General features: G+C 44.6%; 1 protein-coding gene across 1 annotated transcript in view; it reads left to right on the top strand.

The window, feature by feature from the left end:
* The window catches only part of LOC128882436 (uncharacterized), a gene marked incomplete at its 3' end in the record, with an annotated part of 5,930 nt that extends 4,840 nt beyond the window's left edge, over positions 1-1,090 (top strand). The window contains exons 4-5 of the mRNA XM_054134034.1: positions 150-508; positions 581-1,090. Of these exons, the coding sequence (XP_053990009.1) occupies positions 150-508; positions 581-1,090 (869 nt within the window). The remainder of the gene's footprint in view (positions 1-149; positions 509-580) is intronic.
* Between the last annotated feature and the right edge of the window lie 7 nt (positions 1,091-1,097).

The raw sequence follows: 1,097 nt of genomic DNA, 5'->3' as shown, positions 1-1,097 counted from the left end.
ATTTGTGTGTATGGCAACAAAAGCCATACACGTCGAGCTAGTGAGCGACATGACGGCAGAGGCGTTTATTGCCGCTCTACGACGATTCATCGCGAGAAGAGGTGAAATAAAAACAATAAACAGCGATAACGGAACCAATTTTGTTGCAGCGAATCGATTGTTACACGAGTTAACAATCATCGAAAAAGAGGAGTTCAACGATGAGGTAGCAAATGAGCTCACGACACAAGGCATCATGTGGAAGTTTTCACCACCAGCGGCACCTCATTTCAACGGCCTTGTAGAGGCTGGCGTAAAAACAATAAAAACGCATTTGAAAAGGGCATTGGGTGAGCAAAAATTCACTTTCGAAGAGCTATCAACATTACTGGCTCAAATCGAAGCAGCGGCAAATTCAAGACCACTCACACCTATGTCTTGCGACACAAACGACAGCACGATACTAACACCAGCGCATTTTTTGCTAAATTCATATCCAGTAGCAATTGCAAACGAAAATTTTGATGAGGTGAAGTTAAATTGTCTCGATCGTTGGAAAAAAGTTCAGCAAACGGTGAGGCAGTTCTGGCATCGCTGACAGACTGAATATCTGCACACAATTCAACAAAGAGCAAAATGGCACACGCCAAACGACGCAATAAAAAAAGACGACTTAGTGCTGATAAGTGACTCAGCACCTGTGGGCAAATGGCCCATGGGCAGAGTGTTAGAGGTTCATCAAGGACAAGATGGACTCACGCGAGTGGCCACCGTTAAAACGGCCAACAACACGTTAAAACGGCCAATAACCAAATTGGCACCATTACCAATCGACCGTAGCAGTCAAACATCGACAACGTCCATCAGCGAAGAAAAAGAAAAAAATGAAAAAATCAAAACAAAAACCGTTAACCAAACTTTGATTTCGCTGCTAGTGATCGTTGCATTAGCCACAATGACAAAAAATGGAGTAAACGCGGCTCCAATTGGATCAACTGTGGAGCGCGTACGGAGAAGCCCTGATTTTTGGCTGGCTGGGCATTATTACGACAAGCTAGCAACCGAAGACATAGCCATCCATAAAACCATCGCCGAGCTGAAAACCAGCAGCGTGGTGG

Source organism: Hylaeus volcanicus, unplaced genomic scaffold (genome assembly GCF_026283585.1).
Source record: "Hylaeus volcanicus isolate JK05 unplaced genomic scaffold, UHH_iyHylVolc1.0_haploid 11728, whole genome shotgun sequence".
Lineage (NCBI taxonomy): Eukaryota > Metazoa > Arthropoda > Insecta > Hymenoptera > Colletidae > Hylaeus > Hylaeus volcanicus.
The sequence above is the reverse complement of the archived record's forward strand: the minus strand, read 5'-3'. Positions and strand labels throughout refer to the sequence as shown.